General features: G+C 40.5%; 1 protein-coding gene across 1 annotated transcript in view; it reads right to left on the bottom strand.

The window, feature by feature from the left end:
- Positions 1–25180, bottom strand: part of LOC133859897 (nuclear pore complex protein GP210) — a 48630-nt gene extending 23450 nt beyond the window's left edge. Inside the window, exons 1-15 of the mRNA XM_062295474.1 lie at positions 24744–25180; positions 23869–24134; positions 23513–23679; positions 23191–23407; positions 13566–13912; positions 6941–7120; positions 6590–6728; positions 6350–6498; positions 4791–4902; positions 4111–4706; positions 3876–3999; positions 3493–3770; positions 2450–2560; positions 2184–2246; positions 1759–1950 (exon numbers count right to left, since the gene is read on the bottom strand). Coding sequence (XP_062151458.1) covers positions 1759–1950; positions 2184–2246; positions 2450–2560; positions 3493–3770; positions 3876–3999; positions 4111–4706; positions 4791–4902; positions 6350–6498; positions 6590–6728; positions 6941–7120; positions 13566–13912; positions 23191–23407; positions 23513–23679; positions 23869–24134; positions 24744–24928 — 3126 coding nt within the window. The 5' untranslated portion in view covers positions 24929–25180. The remainder of the gene's footprint in view (positions 1–1758; positions 1951–2183; positions 2247–2449; positions 2561–3492; positions 3771–3875; positions 4000–4110; positions 4707–4790; positions 4903–6349; positions 6499–6589; positions 6729–6940; positions 7121–13565; positions 13913–23190; positions 23408–23512; positions 23680–23868; positions 24135–24743) is intronic.

Genomic DNA, 25180 nt, shown 5'->3' with positions numbered 1-25180 from the left:
AAGGCAGGAATCTTGAAGTTTGAGTGTGTGAACTTCACTCCCCCCAACCAACAGCCACTAAATCTCATAGACTATTGCCGCCGCCACCTGTACTCTCTCTAAAATCTTTCCCCAAATGATTTCATTTTTATAAATTTTTAATTGCTCCAAAATTTTACAGGTTGAATTAATCAGATTCAATTTTTCTTGTTCTATATCAGAGAATCCAGCCACTCAAAACAAATCTGCTTTTATGTCCACTTTCCTTAAATGTGCCTGGGCTTTTTGGATTTGCCCAGACACTTTCTCCCTACCTCCCTCCCTCCCTCCCTCTTTAAGAAAACAATGGAGCACTCAATCTCTCTCTGTTCTATTCACTTTCCTTTTCGTCTTTTCTCTCTCCCACAAATTCATAGGCAATCTTCAGATCATAAAGTTGTATCTGCATTCTGCGCTTGGAGTGCTGGATTTGTTGAATGGTTGGGACACTTCGCAGGGTCGTGGTCAAGTTCAGCAAATTTGAAAGCAGGTTCCTTTGTGTGTTATGTGGAGACTTTGGCGTGAGAGGAATGTAAGGCTTTTTGAAGACGTGGAATTACCGGTTTTGGAATTGTGTCGAAATGTGCGGGTCTCGGCTCATAGCCCGAGTCGTATTATGATTGCTGAGTTTTTACATTCATGTTCTTTTGTTTCTTCTGATTATGGGCACTGTTGTATATTTCTTGTATCCTAGGGTTGCGCCCCTTTGCTTTTTAATGAGGTTTTATTACTTATCGAAAAAAAAAAATTAGTTGATTAGATAGTTTATATATATAAGTAATAAACCAATCTCATTGAAAGTGAAAGGTGCATTCGTTTCCCAAAGATGACCTCAATATCATTGATCCGTGTCGCCTTAACATGGGCGCTATGGCAACCACTGAAAGTGAAGGCCTTGCTGGCCTTGTCTTAGGCATGGCAGTGCTGGTTCTGCCCCAATTCACCATCCATGACCACATGGATGACAACCACGAAAGTAAAACAAATTGATGACAAGATGGTTTGGCAATTTCATTTATTTGTATTGTTCAATTGGTGAGAAAGTCTGGGAAATAGGAGAGGAAATTTGGGTCTTAATTTTACTTTAATCTGGGTAGAAATCAGTCCTTGAAATTACAAATTTTGAACTTTGATAAATTATTTTTCACTATGATTTACAGGCAATTTTTCAAACCTGAATGATTGGTTCTATGATTGTTTTATTTACTGTTATGGTTTTCCAAACATATATTTTTCTTTTGTTTTTGTTCTCTCCTAACTTTGCCGGTTAAGATGAGAGCTCCAAATTTCTTTCATTTTTTGGTTATTGGACTGGATTCAATTGTTTGTCTGAGTATTTTTTTAGGGTTGCAGGTGATTGATTTTGGAATTTTTTGTGCAGTGACTGGGTCATTTCATGGGGGGCTTGTTAGCCCCTCTGCAATCATATCCAGCTCACAAGAATACGATCCAAAAACTCTTTTCAGTACTTCTGTTTGGGGCTAATAAATCTTCACTGATAATTTTAATGGACATCAGGGGATTTAATAATGCCTCTGTGAATCAGGTTGGGAATATCTCTTTCCACCATAAATTCTACTCGAACAAACTCTCATCAACAGTAGAAATTAGACTGAGGAGTCGGTTCAGGTGGAAAAGGCAAGAACTAAATTATAATAAAAAATTAAAAATTAAAAAAAACCGACTGAGCAGTTTCTTCAGCAAACATGCAGAAAGAAGAGAGGGGAAGAAAAGAATTACCACAGCAGAAGCTGAAATTGGAGGAGCAAGCCCAATATCACGAACTGTCACAAGTGCATTACCCAACGCTTTTGGAGAAAGCATCACTTGTAAGCATTGTAAGCCCGGTGGGTGTGGAACAATTTCTACTACCCGAGAATCATTCACAACAGGATCCAAGAAACAGCTTCCGCCAATAATTGACAAATTTAACTGAAATAAGGTAATAATTGCATTGTTTAACAGTTATATATAGCACTTGGAATATAACTAGGTTACTCTAATGTATGACTAGGTTACTCTAATGTATTGAATTTACAATATATATAGTAGCGTGCCTCCTCTTTCTATATGATATTTTCATGCAAACTTCACAACACTATTAATGCATTTTTATTTGAAATCAGGCTAAAATAGTAACTAAGAACATTAGGATTAGAGTCTACCTTAGCGTCAGGATTGAAAAATAACAAGTTGAACTCCGGTTTGACACTAATAGTAGAAACAAGCTGCATATTAGAACAAATCTGAAGGTAAGAACCAAACTTTGGAAGACAAAGTAACAAATAGAACAGCATGCCTACTAGAATACACAATTAAAAGAATAAAAAAACAGGGATAACAAACTCCAACACGAATCTTATGAAATTAATGCAGGGAAAAGATAATACATAAGCTTCTCTTTGAGAAAAGAAAATACAAAACTTCACACCTGTAATCGTATTGCATCTGTAAGAACATTCTCTGAACTTTCTGGCAGTTGAGCAGAATAATGATTAGTCACACCATCAAGGAAACCAATAACGGTAGCACGAACTATGCACTGAAAAGCAAAGCATTTAACATCTCAGCTTAGAATCAACATTATAATTTACTCATCATAACATTGAAAATATAAAAAATTGTATTTTGCTAAATTGAAGCACAACTAAAAACTATAGTCTAGATGTCAAAAGGCTATCTAGGCATAATAGATCATAATTTAGATCCAATATCTACAGATAACACAACTAATCTAATAAAATGATAGCAGAAATTAAATAATCAGATAATTAGTACTGAAGAGCAATCATGGACTAGGAAGAATTCCTAATTCTGTGACCTGCATGACTTCTAAGCAAAAAATGTCAAATAGTTGTGATAACTGTACTTAGGGGCGCCTTACCCTTTCAATGATGTTAGTCAGATACAGATAGCATATATTTGATACAGCATATATTTAGCCATAATTATAGCTGTAGATATTCTGTAATTAGTCGTATTGATTATAGTTGCCTTATTTGGTCTCCTAGATTGCTGTAATTGCTAATATTCAGCCTTGTAATTACCGATTCAATTTCTATATAATACGGTAACCCTAGCAATGAGAGGTATTCAGTCCAATTGACAAATAAGACTTGATTTACTTATTAAAAAAAAACTGCACTACTGTGCCATCATCATCCCATAAAGCAAAAGATTTGCCCTTAAAAGCCTTTATTTTCAGAGCATAGATATAGTGTTCCATATTATGAATATTATAATTCTAAGGTCACAGAAATCAGGCATGCTGTGCGCTACTGACAAGGTTTCAGAAATTGAAATAAGAAACCAATGCTTTATCCATAGAACCTAAAAAACTAGATATGTGGCTGCAACCTTTTCCTAATCATCTACTAGAGTACAATCTTAAACCAAAATTGTTAATGAACAGCTAAAGGGCATAATAACATGATATGGCAATATGAAGATGAACCATTAAATTTTAGGCAGTACCAGTCCTGATTCATTTTGCAAGACCAAAAACCTCTCCCAACTGCATTTAGACCTATCTGAATCAAAAGCGTCATCCCAGTGAGCTAGCCCATTACAACTGCTTAGTTCCCACCTCAAACAAAGAGAAGATGAATTTGCAAAAGCTTCTCCAGAGTTACTAATGCCAACTGCAGCTATTCGAACAGTTCGTCCATTTGCCACAGTAATAGGAATAACTTGAATTCGCTCGGGATTGCGGTCAGCTTGAATTGCAATCCTTATAACATCACACTTGTTTACTTAACATTGGCATCAATTCACCCAGAAACATAAAAAGTTAATTTCATGGAATATTAAAGTAAAGTGGGTGCAAGCAACTTTGATATAAAGGAAATAATTTGTACCGGGTTCATCAGCTATTAGTGCAATTGAAGAAGGATAGCTACACGAAAGTAACGACAGAACTTCTGCTATTGCCGGCAGAGGATGGTCATCCCCATCCAAATTACCACGTTTGAAAACAAGTTTCTGTGTCATTTTAAAACATAAAGAAACAAGAAAAGACAATACATCATGACTTTGAGATTTAGAGAGAGAGCCATATTAAACATAGAGCAAGGAGAGAATACAGGAGCTTACAAAGTTTCCCAGAGTTTGACATAAAACTCTGTACACACTTCTGTTCTTCCCAGATACCTGATGCACAAGATCTCCATTTTTAATGTGATTGTGCCCTTCATCCAAAATTTCCACAGTTTCAATAAAGTCAACACCTTTGCCCCACTGTTCAGGTCCACCAAGAAGCAAGATATCTAAATGTGTTCCAGGAACAAGATATAACTTATCCAAATTTTCCAATAGATTATCGGCTTCTGCTTGAGCCAAATCAAACCAATAACCACCAAATTGGCTTCCATCCCTAGCCTGACAAGCGATAAGTGGTGGGTACGCTGCAATACGTGAAGATGCTTTTAAGACAATAGGCCCATGTAAAGAGTTATCAACGTGGTGATAATCTTTCGACAGAGTGGCATGCAACATAGCTCGACCAGGACCAGAAGCATAAACATAGGTCCAAGAGCACGGAGGACCACTTAAAGATGCAATGTGCCCGACATTTTCTAGCATGCCTAAGACAGGTTTCTCCACTGTAACATTGACGATAATGAAAGACTCGCGTCCAGCTTTCCACTTAATAAAGGATCTAAAAGCATCACATCTATAAAAATAGGCACCTGCAGTTGACAAATCAACTTTAACAAAGAGTTAAACCAGCAACAAAAAAGGCAAGTTCAGATAGTTTCAGTATATGGCATTACCACTAGATGCTTTCATTGTCACTGCAGCTTCAAGATGTGATCCCACAACAGTCTCAACAGGGAAGCTATGAAGCATAACCATAGATGAGGGGATGGAAACTTCAATCACCACCTATCAGTAATTATTTAGCATTATGAGTACAAGAAAGTGTTAACAAAAGGGTGGAAGGGAGTAAAAGAGATAAGAGCCATGCAGAGATTGCATACATCTAGAAAAACAAACATATTAAAACTTTGTGCACAGAAAACAAAAGGTGTAAAGGAACACCAGTGTTTAAGGTATGTCCCTTGTGCGAGTGCACCAGCTTATAAGATTTTCTCAGCATTTTTAGACACATCAAGCACAATCGTAAGCGAACTCTTACAACATTATTCATGAGAAAACTCCCCATTAGTTACCTGCAGAATGATCTCACTAACATCTTCACAAAATAATGCCGCATGGATTTCTGCTCAATAGGAAAAAAGAAAAAGAAAAATCTATATTTTTCAAAGCCACAGTCACATGGCTTGTAAATGCTTTCTTGTCAAGTTATCATAAATACTTCATGGAAGATGGTGGAAAGAACTCGTCCAATGTCAGAAAGATAATTAGTAGGAATTAGTGGATTCTAATGGACCTGCAAAATTACTGATCTCGTCACAGATGCAGAGAGGCAATAATTCTTCAATGTTTGGCCTACTAACACATAAGTCCTTACAAATAAAAATTAATTAATTTTCTAAAAATTAAAAAATAAAAAACCTCTCCTGTGCCAATCAATAGCTCTAGCTCAAATGCAACCTCCTCCCCCTTATGAAAATAGAGTGGAGAGTAAGGTCGTGCACTCAAAACCCACTGGATGCATGTGTAACTTACCAATCAGAAAATTGAAAATGAAAAAAGGCTCTTGCTAACCCTTTGAAAGCTATTTCTTTTAATTAGTGACTGCTCATTCTGAGGCTTTGGATATGAAAATATATAAAAATAAAATAAATAAAAAGTGCATACATAGTAAATTTTGTTCAAGAATAAAACGATTTTGAAATCCTAAGGAAATGGAAGTCTAACTAAGCAGCTGTAAAGCTCATCCTCATGCTACCAGAATTAAAAGAACACTGTTCGCGGTAAATGTAAGAATGAAGAAGCAGTAACTTTGCTTTTTACACCATATATTGCTTTTTTACATGTAGAAATAGAGTCCAAGGTAAGAGAAGATATAATAATACAAAATATGAAAAGAAAACATATCTTAGTAACAGTACAATCTTGAAACTTCCAAGAAAAAAAACTAACCAATAATTAATTAACTAGTTTCATGTCTTACATTTTTAAATTTACCTTCAACTTTGAGCACTTCAGAAATAAGATTTATTACTAAATACATGCAATAAGTATATAATCTAGGTTTATAATGAACTCCACATTTTGAGATTCAACTTCCTGTCATAAACTCCATATTGGAAGTATTTATTGCATGCATACGGAATTTCAAGTATATCTAAAAGCAAAACTTGTAAACCAAAGAAACTCATCAGGAACAAGATAAGTACCACTGTGACCACGGTATAAACATTACCTCATCATAATTCAATGCATCAAAAACAGATAGCACTTTAACAGTAGCTTTACCAGGCTTCTTGGCCTGGACAACCCCTGAAGCAGATACTGATACAGTAGTTGTGTCTGAGGAAAACCATTTATAGTCACTAGATGCCTTTGCACAACCTACACAATCTCATAGAAATCAGAGCTGATCAACAATGTCAGTAGCAAGTTAAGCAATTTACAAAAGCTCAGCAGGTAGAAAACTACCAACCTCCTGTAACCTTTAGCTCCACCTCCTGATAAACAGCAGGGGCCCAGGGAAGGAGAATGCTTTGTGTTATACCACTTCTTTGATCCAAACTAAACTTTACTTGATCACAAACCATGACCTCCTGCACAACCTTGAGAACCTGAAAGGGAATATAATCAGCAAAGACAAGTAAAATGTTACTTGAAGATTACTTCCTTAACAACTAGGCACCCCATCCACAATTCAAAAGGAGAAAGAGGAGCAAGAAAAAAAAGAAATTAACAGACAACAGATGCATGACAAAGGAAAAAAGAAAAAGAAAAATAAGCTTAAAATAAAAGCACAAAATAATGAACTAATACAAGGTGCCACCTCTTTTTTTTCTTGATGCCCACTAAGATATGTCAAAGAAGCTGTCAATTTTCCTAGTCCCTGTGAAGTTGCTTTCAAGATTCTAGAATTCCCCCAGCCATGTTTGACTGCAATATCATCTGACACCATGAAAGTTCTCCAGTACTCAGACTGGTTATCGTACAACTTAACATCGTCACTCTGCAATGCAAGGAAGGAATTTCTGAGGGGAAGACAGACAAGAAAATAATGAACTAATTGATGTAACAGAGTAAAGTGAATAAATTTTAATGAGTCGAAAAGGCCAAATGGTAACCCGCATATTATCCACAGATGGAGCAAAGAAAAATGTAAAAACAAATAGTAAAATAAGGTAAATCAAACAAGAAAGCAGAAAATGCAATTACAACATTTTGACACATAAAACTGACAAAATCTTAAAAAAACTATAAACATTGTGGAAATGCAAAAACAAAAGAAATTTTAGAATAAATAAAAATCAAGAATATAAAGAACACAGTATAAACAAAACATGAAGGGCTTCGGAATTTGTAACACCCAGGAAAAATTAAAGGATGCAAATAATAATAGAGTATTAAGAATAATAAAATATATGTATCGGTCATGACAAGGTTAAATGTGGTTAGAGCTAAAGGTGTCAAAAATCTAAAATTGAAAATAAGGCTCAACACTTGAAAAAATTTAGAAGGAACCAACCATTCTGTTCGACCGGCAGGTGACCTCGTTTGAATGGAGACCGGTGACACATGGCAGCATGAGGCAAGCGCAAGAAAACGAATGGTTAGGATCGAATCTAAGAGATTGCATTCAACCGGCGTAACGTGTCATTCGACCGGAGAGAATCTCCATGTGTCAACCCGCGACTGAGTGATAGAAGAAGATCAACGGTCCAAATCTCTTCAAGTGCCAAAATGACTAATGGGATGAGTGTTTTAATGCTCAACGTTAGATTGCATTCAAACGGTGGAACGTGTCATTCAACCGGGGAGTTTCTCTACATGTCAATCATTGTGCGGTGAGACGTGACACTGACGCGACATGAATTTATTGTAGCTAACTTAATGCCAGATCGAACGGTGGTATATCCCGTTTGACCGGTAGTGCACGGTAACGAAATTTCTGCCTATTTAAAGAGACAAACGTTGAAGGCAAAAGCTTATTTTTCTTCCACTCATTTTAAACGATCATTTAAGAGGTTTTGTGAGGGTTATTTAGGGTTTTTGAGTGTAGAAAGTGAGAGAATTGTGAAGGAGCTTGGAGGACAGCTAGAGGTATACTTCCTTTACTCTCATTATGATTTCACTAAGTTTGTAGATATTGATATATGCATTGAGGATATTGGGAAATTATTATTTTTTTGAAAAGTAAAGTATATTTCAAAAAAAGCGCAGAGGGGCGCAACCCAAAGTACGCAGGATGTATACATTTTGAGTTAACCAAATCAGTCTCACAATCTTCAAAACTGTGTGGATTATGTTCCTTCCATAGACACCAAATCAAACACAACGGAGCTATTCTCCTAATCGGCACCAACAACCGATTGCCCCTTTGCCCCCTCCAACTCCCCAACACCTTTTTCACTAGTCACGACATTACCCACACAACACCAAACAGCTGCAATATCGTATTCCACAATTCTGTAGCAACCATACATTGTAGGAGCAAATGATCAATGGACTCTCCACAAGTCTTACACATATAGCACCACTCCATCACAATAATATTCTTCTTGCGTAAATTATCCAAAATTAGAATTTTTCCTAACGTCGTTGTCCATACAAAGAAAGCCACTCTCAAAGGAACCTTAACTTTCCAAATACTCTTCCAAGGAAAAGAAGAGTGTATAGGACTAGATAATACCTTATACTAAGACTTCACTTCAAATGATTTCCTTCGCGCTGGAATCTAACAAATTTCATCATCTCCTTCACACCTTACTTTAAGAGAACACAACATCTCTAAAAATCTAGAAACCACTTCCACCTCCCAATCATGTACAGGTTGAGTAAACAAAATATTCCACAGAATGTTACCATTTTGTCTCTACATATTCTCCTCCACCCATGTATCCTTACCACACGCAATAGTAAACAATTCTGGAAAAAGAAGCTTGAAAGGTAGATCCCCACACCACACATCATGCCAAAACAAGATTCGAGAACCATCTCCGACCTCATATCTCACATGAGCTGCAAAAGCATCCCAACCCCTCCTAATAAATTTTGCATACTCCCACTCCAATAGAATTCCCAACCTCCTTTGAGCACCAACCACCCCTCATACTCCCATATTTAATATCCACCACCTTTCTTCAAAGAGCATTCATTTCCATGGCAAACCGCCGTAGCCACTTACCCAGCAAAGCTCTATTAAACTGGATCATATTTCTCACTCCTAACCCCCCCCTCCCCTAAACCTTCGATGAACAAATCGTAGACCAATTAACCAAGTAGAATTTATTACAATAGTAGATAGAAGTTTTAAAGTATTATTGTTGTTATTGCAGGAGTATTGGGAAGAAGAGAGAGAGAGAGAGAGAGAGAGAGAGAGAGAGAGAGAGAGAGAGAGAGAGAGAGAGAGAGAGAGAGAGGACAAATAGGGTTACCAGGAAAAAATGGGATTTTTAACGTAAAAATTTGAATATATTAGCTGCATTTTGAGCTAGGAAAGGTTATATGGCGTAAAAAGTGGTTTCGGAATAATGAGAATGGGTTATACGAAATTGCACATTATCATTCAATCGGCTAGCAACCGAGACAGTATCTAAGAGCTACGGTCGAATGGAGGCTGAAAACCAAAGAGCCCCAGTCGGACTGCGGTCACAGTTTGTTCAAGCGAGATTGTCTAGAAATGAAAGGTTGAGGCTTTTTAAAGAGGAAAAGAGGACCATTAGGGTTCAAGAATATTTTTGGATTCTAAATAAACCTAGAGTCTAACGCATAGTCATAACATGGATGCAAACAAACGCGAACTTAAATAAGAGTATAAGCAAAAAGACAAGTAAAACATCTTAACCAAGCTCAACTTAAATGTTTTACATGTCATAAACTTATATGCATAATTTACTCATGACTCTGAGCCCTGTAATCTGAATATGTTTATGTATGAACTGTATACTACAGTGAGTTTTCCATTGTCTAAGTGGAAATTTCATGTAAAAGGAATTTGAAAGCAGCGGTTTTAAGAGAAAAATTGATTTCTGGAAATGGAATGACTGGTTTTGAAAGATTGGAATTTCTGATTTCTGAAAATGTTTTTGTCTGGAATGACCCAATGTTAAGAGGGGCTTAAACACTTGATTCATGATCCTGTTAGTGGGGGTTAAACACTTATATAATGACCCAGAATTGAGTGGGGGTTAAAAAATTACATAACAACCTACTGTTGAGCGAGAGTTAAACGCTTGACCCATGATACTGTGAGTAGGGGTTAAACACTTACACCATGACCCAATGTTAAGCAGTGGTTAAATGCTTAAGTTTAACCCATGATCCTGTGGGGATCATGTGTGTGTGGGGTGGGGGCGGGGGGTTTAACATTTACACCATGACCCAATGTTAAGGGGGGTTAAACAGTTACACCATCACTCAATGTTAAGCGGGGGTTAAACGCTTGACCCATGATTCTGTAAGTGGGGCTTAAACACTATATCTGTTTTGTATGTATGATTATTATTTTGTACCATACATATGTTTATGAATCTGCTTTACGCTCTAAAATGTTTTGATTTAACTGATGTTTACATTATTATCTGATATCAACTCTGATTCTACGAGTATTTGTTATCTAAAATCTATTATGAAAGAAAGGTCTCTCTCAAAAGATCGAAATGTTTTTACATTGACGCTTTCCGTTAAAGCTCGTTGATACACACCAATATTTTGAAAACCCTGCATTAGTTTTGGAAAGTCGTTTTAATGTTTGAAAACCATTTTTAAAAGAAAATGAGAGAGAGAGAGAGAGAAGAGAGAAAGGCTAGCATCACATACAAACTTGGATGGATAGCTTTTACTTATTGAGCCATGGACTCACTGTTTTGTTTTCCACCTGTAAAATTGTTGATACGGTCGATGTGGGCAAGGAAGAGCCTATCTAAACCTGGACTATTTCCCTTAGAGTCTGCATGGGATTCTAGCTTTTGAAGTATGGCTAAGTTTTGTGGAAATCAGTCGTAAGGAATAAGTTGCCTCCTATGGTGTTCTTGTAAGGAGACAATGTTTTTTTGTCTTCATATATGTAATGACTTTATTATATAAATGAAGTTTATTCATTTTAAAGCTCGGGTGTCCAGATTATATTTTGTGAGGGTGAGTTTGTGGTTTCAAAAAGGAAGAGGAAAAAAGAAAAGAAAAGAAAAGATGCAATTTCTGCTGTGCGAACCAAAGATTACTGTAGTAGAGCCACGTGGACCATGTGGTTATTCTGCTTATCGACTTATTATTTATGTCCGCATTACAGAATTGATTCCCATAGCACTTCCTAGAAAATTTAGTTCAGCCTTTTACCTTTATCTGTTATTTCTAATTCTTAAGATATAAGAAATATATAATTTGGAGGAGGTGATTCCCTACCAAGTAATTGTTATTGGCAGATAAGACCACCTTGCAGATGCAGTTATCCAACGAAACTATATAAAGGAGAAAATACCCGCTAGAAAACAAACATTTTGGTACTATCTCTTTAGTACTTCTAGACTACAAAGAGGAGAAGGCTTAACCTTTTGCAATACACCAACATGGTTCAAAATTGAAATTTAGAACATCTTAATTCTGCAAAACTATTTCATTTTTTTGGGGACCCACGAACAAAGCTAACTGGACTTGATAATCAATCCAATGGCTTCTGTAAACCCCTAACAATTTTATTTTTTGATAAGTAAAAAATTCATTAAAAAGAGCATAGAGGCGCAACCCTAGTACACATGAAGTATACATAAGTGCCCCTAATTAGAGGAAAGAAACGAACAAGAAAGTAAAAAATCAGCAAACGACATACTACCCGGACTATGCGCCGACACCCAAAGATATAACATATGAATCACATTTCTACAAAGAGCCCCAACCGGTACCTCCACATCCTCAAAAAGCCTAGAATTTCTCTCATGCCAAAAGCCCCACAAAACACATAAAGGAACCTGCTTCCAAATACGGTTAACAGTACCACGACCCAACAAAGTACCCCACCCACTCAATAAATCCAAGACACTACTAGGCATAACCCACTCCACCCCAAACAAGCTATAAAAAGAACTCCAAACAACTCGAACCACGTCACAATGAAGAAGAATGTGATCAACAGATTCCCCATGCTTCTTACACATAACACACCACCCTATCAACCTCTCCATGTTGAACCCGAATAGAGTATAACAGTTCATAGAAGGACATTACCATCTCCACCTCCCAATCCTGAGCATAGTGCGTAAAGAGAACATTACAATGAGCCACGCCTCCTACCACCGACAAGTTATCCACCACCCAAGCATCAGGAGAACGCGCAATAGTGTACAAAGCTGGATAACAGAGCTTGAGAGGCCTATCCCCACACCAAACAACATGCCAAAAGCGAATATGAGACCCGTCACCCACCTCAAAACCCAAATACTTGGCAACATTATCCCACCCCCTTCGAATAAACTTCCAAACACTAACACTATAAGGCCCCGTCACCGGTAGTGAACACCAACCTCCCCTCACACTCCCACACTTCACCTCAATCACCGATCTCCACAAAGCATCGCGCTACTGAGAAAACTTCCAAACCCATTTCCCCAATAAGGCTTGACTAAAATAATAACATTGCGAACTCCCAGTCTACCAGCCTTGATTGGAGTACAAACCCGATGCCAATTTACTAAATGCAATTTAGTCTCATCCTCCATACCACTCCACAGAAACTCCCTTTGGAGCCGCTCCAGCTTCTTAGCTACACTCACAGAATAAGGAACATAGATAAATAATAAGTAGGAATGCTAGAGAGAGTACTGTGAATCAATGTCACCCTACAACCCTTGGATAAATAAAGTTTTTTCCAACTAGCCAACCTTCGTTCCACCTTCTCAATAACCCCATTCCAAATAAAAATAGATTTAAACGGCGCCCCCAACAGCATACCCAAATAAGTCATCGGCAGAGACCCAATTCTACAACCCAGAATATGTGCCAAAGACTCCACATCTTCCACCTCGCCAATAGGGACCAATTCGGATTTGCCTAAATTAATCCTCAACCCTGATACCGCTTCGAAACATACGAAGGTACACCTCAAATTTCGAACTTGCTCGGCCTGTGCTCCACAAAAGATTAAGGTATCATCCGCAAACAGCAAATGATTCACCACTAAAGCTTCATTATCCCTAATGCCCACCGAGAAACATGACAGCAAGCCTTGGAGCATAGACGCATTCAACATTCTGCTAAGCGCTTCCCTAACAAATTATTTCTTTGATAGGTATATTACATAGATATATACCAGATAAAACCATATTACTTTTCCAGTCTCATGTAAAATTTGGAAGGCCAATTAACATAGGCATTGTAAAAGGAAAATCCTACAAGCTACTCATGTATGTTGTGACTTTCATGCATAATATTAAAGAGGTGAAACTAGAAGATGCATGACTTACCTTTGTAATGTAGATTTCTTGTGCACTAGGTCCTCGTGAGAAAACCTTCATTTGTATGAGATATTGACGGCCCGAAACAACATACCAACGTGCCACAGGCGGAATTACTTCTGCTTCTTCATGAGGATCACCAGAAGCAGAAAACGAAGCAATGTATAAACGTAAATTATCTGGTACGACAACGTTAAGTGATGAAACTTGTATGTGTCCAGCAACCCTTGTATCTTCAACCACAACAGTTGTTGCCCCTAAGCCCAGTGCATTTGTTAATCCCATCATAGAGTCCACTTGAGCAACTGAAGAGTTTGAAACAGACCATCGATGATGTGGAGATGGTAAAGCGACCACTGAAATTCCAGGAAAACAATGGTAAGGCCATTGAAAATATGCTGATAATGAAGCATTATGTAGTCACTCCATGCAATTCTACGTAAGAGGCAAATACCAGTACAACATTAAAGAATCAATGTAACACAACTTTTTTTGATAAGTAGAATCAATGTAACACAACTAAAAACATAAAGCTCTAAACTAAACCAATATCCAACAACAATCCCTGAAAACCTCTATACATGCATAATGCCAAAACTATTGAATATTGAGTCACAGCTAAAGAAACTTAAGTAGAAGAAACCTGATCTGAAACTAGTTCTTCAATCAAGGGTACATCCAACTTTCAGTGAAACCAAGGTAAAAAGACTCAAAGCCCACACTAGTTTACTGCTACAGTGACAACCCCACACACAATATAATTCCCAGAAGAGTTTTGGTTGTTCTTGTTAAGATGCTTGGAAATCAAAGGTCATCAATAATCATCCATCTGGAGAGAGAGAGAGAGAGAGAGAGATCTTACAGCAAGAGATGAAGTCGTTCACCCAACTCTTCTACCCCTGAGGAAACAAAAAACTAGATCCGGGGCAAGTGAACCAAGGCCCTGGCTCAGCAACTCCAAAGAAGAGAGGGGAGGGACCAGTGAAGAAGGTACTAGGCTCTGGCTAATAGTATCCCGATTACTTCTTACTTCTTACTAGTGCTCTGCTGCAATGACATGAACATGAAGGGCATAAGGGCTTTGAGGGATGGATAGACGATTTCTGGTGGAGGCAAAAGCGTTTGTCTTCTCGGTTATTGAAGGGGCGTCAGTGCTAAGGGTGGAAGAAAAGCGGAAATTTTATTCCGGTGCGGTAATCCTGAGCAACCAGTGCATCGAATGGCTGGTTTCGACTATGGAGGTGCTGATGGGTGGTCATGGTCTGTCTGACTTTGTCAAATCGTTCAGGGAGGGGGCGAAGGTGACGATAGTTCGTATTGGAGGTAACAATAATGGCCAGTTTGTGGAGGCAGCGGTCTATGGGGTGGGCGTTCAGAGAGGGTTTCTTCGTATTCCTGAGGGGCGGGGTGGATGGGGTTGGCTCAAGTTTCTTAGTGAGCTGCATAAGGCTTTAGAATTTTTTGGTTCTTCGGTAGGGTGCGGGTTCGGTGTTTCCTCGCCGGATGAGAAGTTAAGGGGAAAGAAGGTGGGGGTTGGCTTGGGAAAGGCAGCGGGACCACTGTCTTTCACGGAGGCGGTTCGCTCGACGCCAACCATCCCTGCGTTTGGTGGTCGGAATCTGGTCTTGCTGGAGGAGGTGGCCTGGTGCGAGGAGGAGCAGTTCCCGATTAAGGAGCGGTCTTGCGAGATTGTCCGGCAGGCGGTGGACTGTTCAGCCTGGGAGAAAAGCCTTTTGGATCCGGTGGGTAAAGACCACTGTGGCGATGGCTCCAATTTTCGAAAAGGCAGAGAGTGCAGTACAAGGGACTGCGACGTCTCAGTCTGCAGAAAGATCCTCGAACAGGTTGGAGTTTGGCTGGATTGGGTGAGTGGGTCTAACGTGGGCTGGAGCAAGATTTCTTCTGCTGGGCTGAAACTGGGCCGATGCAGGATCTCTTCAGCTGTGCTTAGAAGGCCACACTGCAGGGATGGTTCTAGGAAGTTGGGCTTTAAGCCCAATCCCAAGAAGGCTAAGAGGCTTTCCCTGGATCAGGTTTGTGGTCTCGACAAAGCGAGGTTAGACTCTGGAATGTCGGGCTTGGGCTCTTCGGCGCCGGAAGCCTTGGACGGGTCGACTTCTACTCTTCCGGTGTTCAAGTCAGGCTCGTTGTAGATGGGGGGTTCTTCTCCGATGGAGAATCCGGCTTGCTCCGCTCAACCTGGTTTGGCACGGCAAGATGGGTCTAGGTTGGAGGTGAAGACGACGACTGACATGGGTGGAGGGTTGTCGGATTCTGGAGAGTTCTCCAGCGCAAGTCCTAGCTTGTGCACGGCGGTGGTTGAAGATCCTTTTGCCTCAGTGTGTGCGGCGAAGCCCAACCTACGAGCGGAAGTGTCTGTTTGTGACTTAACCCTGTGTCTGCTTGGGGGGTTGGATTCGAACTCTAAAGGATTTGAGTTTCCCTCTTTGGGGGCGGATGCGTTGGGAGAGAGGTTTCGTTTGTCTCTTCCGGTGATGGCGGACAGTGGGGCTCCCATTTACCCGTCCGAAACAAAATCAGTCATGAGGTATCAACGGAAATCGAAGGCAAAAGCGAGTAAGTTGGATATTTCCCTGATTGATGAGGCAGTGACAGCTTTGAGTTCGCCGATGACGCAGTTTGGGTACTTCTTCTCAGGCTATGGACGGGTTTGTGGCTCAGAACCTGCCGATGCCAAGTGGGGGAGTGGGGCTTCGACGCGGGTTCCTTCTCCCGAGAGTTCCCTCCCCCTTGAGCGGCTGCAAATCGATGACCATTGACAAGGGTGAGACTCTCAACTCAATTGGCTTGATCCAATCTCAGGAGTGGCCGGTAGGGTTTAGCCCTTCTGGGGAGATTGTTCTGTGGGATCAGGGAGAGGAAGGTGACTTTCCTCACCCATTGGGCGTTATTCCTCCCGACTTACATTTGGAGTGGGAGTCGGATGGTGTTGAGGATGAAGATTCGGCCCTGGCTTTGTTGGATGCCATTGAGGAAGATTTTCATCAGGGTAGTATGGGGAAGCGGTATAAGATCAAAGGAAGGAGAGAACTGCAGAATTTGAAGAGCTCCATAAACTACGACGGTGCGAGTGTGCCTTCTAGGAGTAGAAGAGGAAAGGCTCAGGTTCTGTAGTTTGTGGGTTGTTTGTGGGCTACGGGTGGTGGTTCCTGTGGGTTTTTGGGTGGGTTTCTTGTGTGTTCCTTGAGGGTTGGGTTGGGGTTCTTTGTTCTTGTAGGTTTAGGTTCTCGTGGGTTTGTTTGGTGGGCTTCTTTCTTTCTTTTTTTGGGATGTTTTTTTTCGATTTCCAGCTTTGCGTTTTCTCTTGTATACTGTCGGTGTACTAAGGGGCGCCTGACGCTTTTAATAAAGTCAGTTTATTACTTATAAAAAAAAAACAAGCCAATTAAATAGTCACTTCTAGCTAGTACTATTTAGAGTTCAAAATTTTATCACATCAAGATTAAGACTGTTCATCAGGTGTGTCCCTCATCTAGTCTCCCTCCTCTAGTTTACTTTACGATATCAGGACTCAAGATTCATATAATTTTTGCATATTTCAGATATGAGATGCTCCTTCTTTTTTTTTTTTTGATAAGTAAGAATTCATTAAAAAGCGCAGACGAGCGCAACCCTAGTACACAGGAAGTATACAAAGGAGCCCCTAATTAGAGGACCGAAACGAACAAGAAAGTAAAAAATCAGCGTACGGCATACTACCCAAGCTATGCGCCGACACCCAAAGATATAACATATTAAGCACATTTCTACAAAGAGCCCCAACCTGAACCTCCACATCCTCAAAAAGCCTAGAATTTCTCACGCCACAAGCCCCACAAAACACAAAGAGGAACCTGCTTCCAAATATGGTGAACAGGACCACGACCCAGCAAAGTGCCCCAAGCACTCAATAAATCCAAGACACTACTAGGCATAACCCACTCCACCCCAAACAAACTATAAAAGAAACTCCAAACAACCCGAGCCACGTCACAATGGAGAAGAAGGTGATCAACGGATTCCCCATGCTTTCTACACATAACACACCACTCAACCACCACAATACCACGCCTTCGTAAGTTGTCATGAGTTAAAATCTTTCCTAAAGCTGCTGTCCATACAAAGAACGCAACCCGCTTCGGAGCTTTAACACGCCATATACCCTTCTAAGGAAAAGAAGCCGCCTCGTGACAAACTAAAGCTTTATAGAAAGTCTTCACTTTCCAGGGTCTATTCAGAAAAGGCTTCCTAGATTGTGTTCTGATCATTTCCCTATCCTCCTGGATTGTGGTGGCATTCAATGGGGTTCCAGACCGTTCAAGTTTGAGAATATGTGGTTGAAGGCTGAAGGGTTTGTGGATAGGGTTCGGCTTTGGTGGGAGTCTTATCGCTTCCAGGGTTCTCCTAGCTTCATCTTCACTCAAAAGCTTAAGGCCTTAAAGGTTGATCTCAAAAGATGGAATGAACAGGAGTTCGGCAATGTGGAGTTTCGCAAAAAATTGCACATGGAAGAGTTATGTACTCTTGATAGGTTGGAGGAACAACAAGGTCTATCTTCTGAAGAAAAGGAGAGGAAATGTGCGGTCATAAGAGACCTGGAGAACTCTATCTTGCAGGAAGAGATTAGTTGGAGACAGAAGTCTAGGGTTCTGTGGCTGAAAGAGGGTGATAAATGCACTAAATTCTTTCACCGAATTGCTAACTCGAACAGGAGGTCTAATTCCATAGAGTCGCTCTCCATCAATGGCTCTGTTTCTTCCGACCAGCAGGTTATCAGAGAACATGTGGCTCAATTCTATGAGTCTCTCTTTACAGAACCTTTCCCATGGAGACCTAGAATGGATAATATTGCTTTCGAAACCTTGGATGCAGCTGAGGCCTCTTCTTTAGAACTTCCTTTCGAGGAGATGGAGGTCTTAGAGGTGGTGAAAAGCATGAATCGAGACAAGGCACCTGGTCCAGATGGGTTTTCTCTTGCGTTTTTCCAAGATTGCTGGGATGTGATCAAGACAGATCTTATGAGGGTTTTCTGGGACTTTCACTCTCAAAGCAAGTTTGTCAAAAGTGTTAACGCCACTTTTATTGCCTTAATTCCGAAGAAGTCTGGGGCTGTGGATCTAAAGGACTTTCGTCCTATCAGTCTTGTTAGTGGTGTGTACAAGATCATTGCAAAAGTCCTTGCAAATAGACTTAAAAAGGTGGTGGAGAAGATTATATCATCCCCTCAAAATGCTTTTGTGAAAGGCAGGCAAATTCTTGATTCAGTTCTTATTGCCAATGAGTGCTTGGATAGTCGAATCAAATCTGGGGAACCAGGGTTACTTTGTAAGTTGGATGTTGAGAAGGCCTACGACCACGTTAACTGGGATTTCTTACTGTATATGTTGAGAAGATGTGGCTTTGGGGAGAGATGGTGCTCCTGGATAGCGCACTGTATTTCTACGGTGCGATTCTCTGTGCTGGTGAATGGCTCCCCAACCGGTTTTTTCAGTAGCTCTCGTGGCCTTAGACAGGGTGACCCTCTGTCACCACTTTTGTTCGTCATTGTGATGGAGGCTCTTAGTAAGTTCTTCTTCGCTACTGTTCAAAAGGGCTACCTTTCAGGGTTCTCTGTGGGTTCTGGCAACAGCGAAGCTATTAACATTTCTCACCTATTGTTCGCAGACGATACTTTAGTCTTTTGCGGGGCTAATTCTGATCATCTTCATTATCTTCGTATGCTTCTTATTTCTTTTGAAGCTGTGTCAGGATTGAAGATTAATCTGGCCAAATCTGTTATGGTTCCTGTGGGTGAGGTGGATAATATGGACGGTCTGGCTAACATATTGGGCTGTGGAGTGTCCTCTCTTCCTATAAAGTATCTTGGTCTTCCGTTGGGAGCTCCTTTCAAGGCTAAGTCATGTTGGGATGAAGTTGTAGGGAAGATTGAGAGGCGGTTGGCTAGCTGGAAGCGGTTGTATTTGTCGAAGGGGGGTAGGGTTACCCTTATAAAGAGTACTCTCTCCAACCTTCCTACATATTTTCTCTCTCTATTTCCTATTCCCTCCAGTGTTGCTAGTCGCATTGAGAAGCTGCATCGTGACTTTTTGTGGGGTGGCATAGGCGACGAATTCAAATACCACTTGGTCAGTTGGTCCAAGGTTTGTCATCCTACTTCTGAAGGTGGTTTGGGCATACGAAACTTGAGAACTTTCAACAAGGCGCTGTTAGGGAAGTGGTTGTGGCGTTATGCTTATGAGAGAGAAGCTCTGTGGAAATCCGTGGTGGATGCGAAGTATGGCTCTACTAGGGCTGGTTGGTGTTCCTTAGATCCCCTTGGGTCTCATGGTGTGGGGAGTTGGAAGAACATTAGGAAGGGGTGGAGCTTGTTTTGTAGATATACCAGACTTATCTTGGGCAATGGGTTGAGGATTCGTTTTTGGGATGATGTTTGGTGTGGAGAGATGTCCCTCAAGGAAGCCTTTCCAGTTCTATATGATATAGCTTGTGTCAAGGATTCTTTGGTAGAAGACCATTTGGTAGTGGTAAGTGGTTCCTATCAGTGGGATGTCAGATTTTTCCGTGATGTTCACGATTGGGAGGTGGACGTTATGGCTTCCTTTTTCTCCTTACTGTATTCATCCAAGGTGGCTCAAGATGGGGGGGACCGGCTTTGGTGGACCCTCTCTCGCAAAGGGTCTTTTGATGTTAGATCATTCTATAAGGCTCTTGCCTGCAAAGAAGCTTCTTTTTTCCCCTGGAAAAGTATTTGGCGGACCAAGGCCCCATTGAAAGTGGCCTTCTTTGCTTGGACGGCAGCGTTAGGGAGAATCCTCACCTTGGACAATCTCAGAAAGAAGCGTGTCATTGTGATTGATAGATGCTGCATGTGTAAAATGACCGGGGAGACTGTGGATCATCTTCTCCTTCATTGCGAGGTTGCACGCGCTCTTTGGTACGTCATCCTTAGCCGGTTCGGTCTGTATTGGGTGATGCCTTCTCGGGTGATAGACTTATTTGCATGTTGGTGGTCGGGGGGACGGTCCCGTAGTGCGGTCGTGTGGAAGATGACTCATTGTTGTCTTATGTGGTGCTTGTGGACGGAACGCAACGATAGACAGTTTGAGGACAAAGAAAGAACCATAGAGGAGCTCATTTCCTTTTTTCTTCATTCTTTGTACTCCTGGACGGCTGCGTATTTAGCACCTCTAGAGATTAGTTATAACGATTTCCTTGTATTGCTTTCTTCTTCTTCTTCTTAATTGTCTCTCTTGTATACCCCCTGTATACTTGATTGCGCTTTGCGTTTTTCTAATAAAATTCTCTTCTTACTTATCAAAAAAAAAAAATTCCTCCTCTTGGAAAGAATCCACACCGCCCTATCAACCTCCCCATGCCGAACCCAAGTAGAGCATAACTGTTCGAAGAAGGACATCACCATCTCCAACTCCCAATCCTGAGCATTGCATGTAAAGAGAACATTTCAATGAGCCACACCTCCTACCATAGACAAATTATCCACCACCCAAGCATCAGGAGAACGCGCAATAGTATACAAAGTTGGAAAACAGAGCTTGAGAGGCCTGTCCCCACACCATAAATCATGCCAGAAGCGAATATGGGACCCATCACCCACCTCAAAACGCAAAAACTTAGCAACATTATCCCACCCCCTTCGAATAAACTTCCAAACACTGACACCATAAGGCCCCGTCACCGGTAAAGAACACCAACCTCCCCTCACACTCCCATACTTCACCTCAATCACTGATCTCCACAAAGCATCGCACTCCTGAGAAAACCTCCAGATCCACTTCCCCAATAAGGCTTGATTAAAATTAATAACATTACAAACTCCCAGTCCACCAGCCTAGATTGGAGAACAAATACGATGCCAATTGACTAAATGAAATTTAATCTCATCACCCATACCATTCCAGAGAAAATTCCTTTGAAGCCGCTCCAGTTTTTTAGCTACACTCACAGGAATAGGGAACAAAGATAAATAATAAGAAGGAATGCTGGAAAGAGTATTGTGAATCAACGTCACCCTACCACCCTTGGATAAATAAAGTTTCTTCCAACTAGCCAGCCTTCGTTCCACCTTCTCAATAACCCCATTCCAAATAGAAATAGATTTGAAAGACACCCCAACGACATACCCAAATAAGTCATCGGCAGAGACCCAATTCTACACCCCAGAATATGTGCCAAAGACTCCACATCTTCCACCTCGCCAATAAGGACCAATTCGGATTTGCCTAAATTGATCCTCAACCCTGACACCGCTTCGAAACATAACAAGGCACACCTCAAATTTCGAACGTGCTCGGCCTGTGCTCCACAAAAAATTAAGGTATCATCCGCAAACAGCCCACTGAGAAGCCTGACAGCAAACCTTGACGCATAGACGCATACAACATCCTGCTAAACGCTTCCATAACCACCACAAACAGCAAAGGAGAAAGAGGATCACCTTGCCTAATCCCCCGCGAGCTCTGAAAGAAACCAGAAGGGGTACCATTAACCAAAATGGAAAATTTTACTGTGGAAATGCAACATTTAATCCATTCCCTCCACCTATCCCCAAACCCACATCTCTGAAGCATGTAAAGAAGGAAATCCCAATTCACGTGATCATAAGCTTTCTCCAAATCCAGTTTGCACAATAACCCGGCCTCCCCTGATCGCATTTGGCTATCCAAACATTCATTGGCTATAAGAACTGAATCCAAGATTTACCTTCCACCAATAAAAGCATTCTGAGAGCTCGAAATAATTTTTCCCAACACTAATTTGAGCCTGTTAGTAAGGACCTTAGAAATAATTTTATAGACCCCTCCCACCAAACTAATAGGCCTAAAATCTTTAACCTCCAACATATCTGCCTTCTTGGGAATTAGGGAAATAAAAGTTGCATTCAAGCTCCTCTCAAACTGGTGACTATTATGAAATTCCGAAAAAACCACCATAATATATTTTTTGAGAACCCCCCAACATTGCTAAAAGAACGCCATTGAAAAACCATCTGGACCCGGAGCCTTATCCCCGTTCATCTCCCGCACCACCTCCCACACCTCCTGCTCCTCAAAACCTCGTTCTAACCAGAGACACTCATCCGCATCAATGGAGAAGAAAGAAATCCCATCCACCCTAGGCCGCCACGAATTCTGCTCGGTGTACAGAGAGTCATAATAATTCACAATATCTTTACTTCCTGCTCCTTTTTTTACATGAAGTAAAACATTCATCAAAGCCCCTAGATGACTACAACCCAAATCACATGTGTGTGTGCACGTTTTATATGACACTGCCTCAAAAATGTAACACATCAAGAAACTCTAGGAGGAAAAAAAAAAAATAGTTAATCTTGAGGAATTGTTGAAACAAACTTACAGTTTCCTATTTCTGCACTAGATACTTGCCAGAGGTAACTTTTGGAATTTCAATAAATAAATTATGCTTCCTATTGCACCCCCTATATTGGTATCCAGCATCTATTATTCATATAATCAAAAGCTAATATTATGAAAAGAAAAAGTTTCATATCACACGGCCCATCATTCTGTTAGGCGGTCATAAAAAATTGAGGGCATACTGACACAAACATAAAATGTGCTTTTAGAAAATTATTACAAGGGTTCTAGAAAGGAACCTTGAGGAGTATTCTCACGGATAACTTTAAGTGTATAATGAACAGTAGCACCAATGAGGACAAAAACAGGTGAGGGAGGATCAAGAGACATGGCTTCTGCTACAGTAAGAGTAATCCTATCAGCCATGTGCTTTAATCCAGGCTCAAGCAAATGCACAGCAACAATCTCCTGGCCAATTTCAATTCCCTTTACAACAAATGAATCTGAATATACACCCTGCATCACATTAAAAAAAAAAAAAAAATAGTTGGTTTTAAACATAGAAGTATATAAGAAAGCATATCGCCAATGCTCATTCACATTCACTAGCAGCATACATACACTATCTTCAAGTTTTATTTGGATATCTAAGTCGCCGCACAATCCACCGCAGTCGCTTAGGGGAGAATCCTTCAAAGGAACGTGGGCAAGATGATGAGACAATCCATCAGTTTCAGGCATCAGGTGCCACATGAACTGTAAGCCCACCAGTGACGAGAAATCATTTTCTGCAAAAGAGGATAAATTGAATTAAATTTTAGAACCAGGCCAAATTATATTCAAGAAAGAATAAGCAACCAAATTTAGAGAGAAAAAGCCATTCAACCCCCAAAAGCAGCTAAAAATGATAGACAAAGGTGTTGTCCACATATATCAAACACCAAAGTACTAAATACAGTAATTAGTTCCAAAAGTACCTTCACTATCAAAGGCGCGGACCCGAAGGGTAGCAAGCCCATCTAAGTCAAGCTTGATAGAATTATGAAATATCTGAATCCTAGAGAAATTGTCGATAAAAACTTTGCAACGAATTACAGTCCCAGTGTGCACATCAGCAGCATAAACTGCAGTCTCCTTTCGACCACTGTAAGGAGCAATCGATCTCAACCGTGCGCTCGTCGAGCAGTGACTACTTGAATTATACTCGGGTTGCAACGATAGAATATCATGATGATCCCAGGACCTATATATATATATATATTTAAAATAAAAATAAAAATGTAAAATGCTTCAACATTTTGAATATCAAACAAAATGCACATTGATATAGAACAAAAGAGAAGAAGAAAGCAACTTCTCCACTACGGGTTTCGCATTTCTTTAATACTATCATTTCTAAATGAAGCTCAATGTTACGATCCAAAGTATCTTATATGGCTTAAGTACAAGCTTAACGGTGTGTGTATATAAGCTCTTGAAAACCCTTCCCTTGCAAGCCAGTTTTGTGAGTTCTACTCGAGGTTTATATCACACTTGAAAACCGTCTTGCAAGTGCTCAAGAGCTTATATACACACAGTTAAACTTGAACTTAAAGCCAGGTAGGAGTGTAGGACACTTAGGATCATAACACTCAACTAACCAGAATACTTGGATTCAGCTCGGTTCAGTGGAGGTTCATCTTTTCTTAGGTCGTAGCATTCATGATTTTAAACAGCTCTTTTCTTTTCCTACATTTTCTCGGCAGCCAAACAGAGCTCGTAGGTTTATCAAGACCATCCACGTTTAATAAATACAAGCTCAATGCATCAAAACACACACACACACACACACACATATAGAGTGTGTGCTTACCATTTGAAGCAACCATCACTTCCTTGAAGCCTGTACTCCACAGGATGAGTCATTTTGGGGGGCAAGAGTATATTAACATCGGCGATGTGCGGACCAGACGGCGAGTACGACGTCGTTGGGTCCAAGACTAGTAGAAGAAGAAGAAGAGCTAGCGGTAGAGCGAAGTACAACATATTCGAGTACATTGAGCTCACCACTACTTGGCATAGTAGTAGTGGCAGGTGAAGATCGAGTGAGTAGCTGAGAGCTTTTGAATTTGAACTGAGAAATAATCAGGGTTTAGGGTTTTGGAAAGTAGTGAAAAGGGCACAAGAGTGATGGGAACTGGGAAGTAGCGGGAGACGCGGCGAGGCCTGATTGGTGCTGAGGTGGAGAGTGGCGTCGGATTAGTTTTGTTTACTCAACACTTGGCGGAGATTCTAGGCCTCCCACGAGCT

This window comes from Alnus glutinosa, chromosome 2 (assembly GCF_958979055.1).
Source record: "Alnus glutinosa chromosome 2, dhAlnGlut1.1, whole genome shotgun sequence".
Taxonomy (NCBI): Eukaryota; Viridiplantae; Streptophyta; class Magnoliopsida; order Fagales; family Betulaceae; genus Alnus; species Alnus glutinosa.
Note: the sequence above shows the minus strand (reverse complement) of the source record. Positions and strands in the feature narration are given on the sequence as shown.